Source organism: Cyprinodon variegatus, unplaced genomic scaffold, assembly GCF_000732505.1.
Source record: "Cyprinodon variegatus isolate N-32 unplaced genomic scaffold, C_variegatus-1.0 Scaffold440, whole genome shotgun sequence".
NCBI lineage: Eukaryota > Metazoa > Chordata > Actinopteri > Cyprinodontiformes > Cyprinodontidae > Cyprinodon > Cyprinodon variegatus.
This window is the reverse complement of record NW_015150893.1, coordinates 611,923-613,215: the sequence shown is the minus strand read 5'-3', so window position 1 is coordinate 613,215 and position 1,293 is coordinate 611,923. Positions and strand designations below refer to the sequence as shown.

General features: G+C 51.8%; 1 protein-coding gene across 1 annotated transcript in view; it reads right to left on the bottom strand.

Annotated features, from left to right (window-relative positions):
• Positions 1-1,293, bottom strand: part of LOC107093675 (general transcription factor IIH subunit 2-like) — a 12,673-nt gene that overhangs the window by 2,071 nt on the left and 9,309 nt on the right. Inside the window, exons 10-14 of the mRNA XM_015388876.1 lie at positions 814-1,009; positions 682-745; positions 501-604; positions 327-429; positions 214-253 (exon numbers count right to left, since the gene is read on the bottom strand). Coding sequence (XP_015244362.1) covers positions 214-253; positions 327-429; positions 501-604; positions 682-745; positions 814-1,009 — 507 coding nt within the window. The remainder of the gene's footprint in view (positions 1-213; positions 254-326; positions 430-500; positions 605-681; positions 746-813; positions 1,010-1,293) is intronic.

The window sequence follows — 1,293 nt, the reverse complement described above, 5'->3', positions numbered from 1 at the left end:
GAGCATGCTCAAGTTTTCTCGAAGCACTCGCCTTATGTCAAGGTGTGCCAGTGTGCATCAGCGTGCTCATAAAGTATACAAAACGTACCGATAACTTTTTTGTTTTCTGTTTTTGCCAGATTTTTCGTATGTCAGGCATACGCTGGTCTAAATTGTCAAGGTGTGACAGAGGCTTTAGGGTCAGAAAAACTGAAGCTCTCAGGTTTTACTCACAGTTTTATCCCTCAGCACTGCCTGACAGGCCTGACAAAACCTGAAGGCAAAGAATGACACTTCAGGACACGTTTGTGGCAGTAACAGGACAGGGACGGGTGTCCGTGCATTACCTGATGTCTTGATGGTCCTCGGCTGGACTCTCTATAAATGGTTGAAGGGGAAAGAGGTGATGGAAGGATCTGGCCAGGTGTGGGGCGGACACCAGCGTCAAACCTGAAAGGAGAATGGTTAGAGCTGAGCTGTTGCTTCACACCGACAGAGACATGAGCGCAGATCACACCTACCGCACACTTTACATTCCACTGGCAGCTCTGTGTACTTGGCACGGCACTGCGGGCAGAAGTATCCTCCTAGAGACAGAGCCGGACCCCCGGCGCCGTCCAGGTGGCTGTGGAACAGACCCAGAGGGAGCCGCTGAGCCGAAGAACTGTTGGCGTACTGGATCTCTAGAACGGTTCTACTTACGACATGCTGAAGGACGGCCTGACGTCTGGGTCGCTCAGAAAGGCCACAGTGTGCTGAGGAAACCCTGAGCAGAAACAGACCCGTTAGCATCAGAACCGAGTCATCACATGAGAAACCCATCCGGGTACTGACCCATCCGTATCAGCGAGCATTCTGACGAGAAGCTGGCTGGGGGGGGTTTAACGTGCAGCATGAGCAGCTCTTTGAAGTGGCTCTCATCCAGGATGACGTGGTACGACCCGCCCGTCTCTCTGGTCAGAACCGTGCAGACCCGGACCTCCGCCGACAGCCCGATCACCGATACGCGAACCTTCAGAGACTTCAGGTTCTGAAAGAGTTGGGATCCGAACCAGAGTAGACTTAATAAACGACAGAACGGCACCAGAACAGGCTGAATCATGAGGAAGTTCTTGGTGGCGTCATTTGGTTCCTGCTGTTTGGACCTTCAGAAGGTTTCTCTGATCTACTAAAACAGATCAGAATTCATGCTGGGGTTCTACTAATTGGGTTCTACAGGTTGGGGTCTACTGAATGGGTTCCACTGGCTGAGTTCTACTGGCAGGGTACTACATGCTGGGTTCTACCAGATGGGTTTGGTTCTACTGTTTGGGT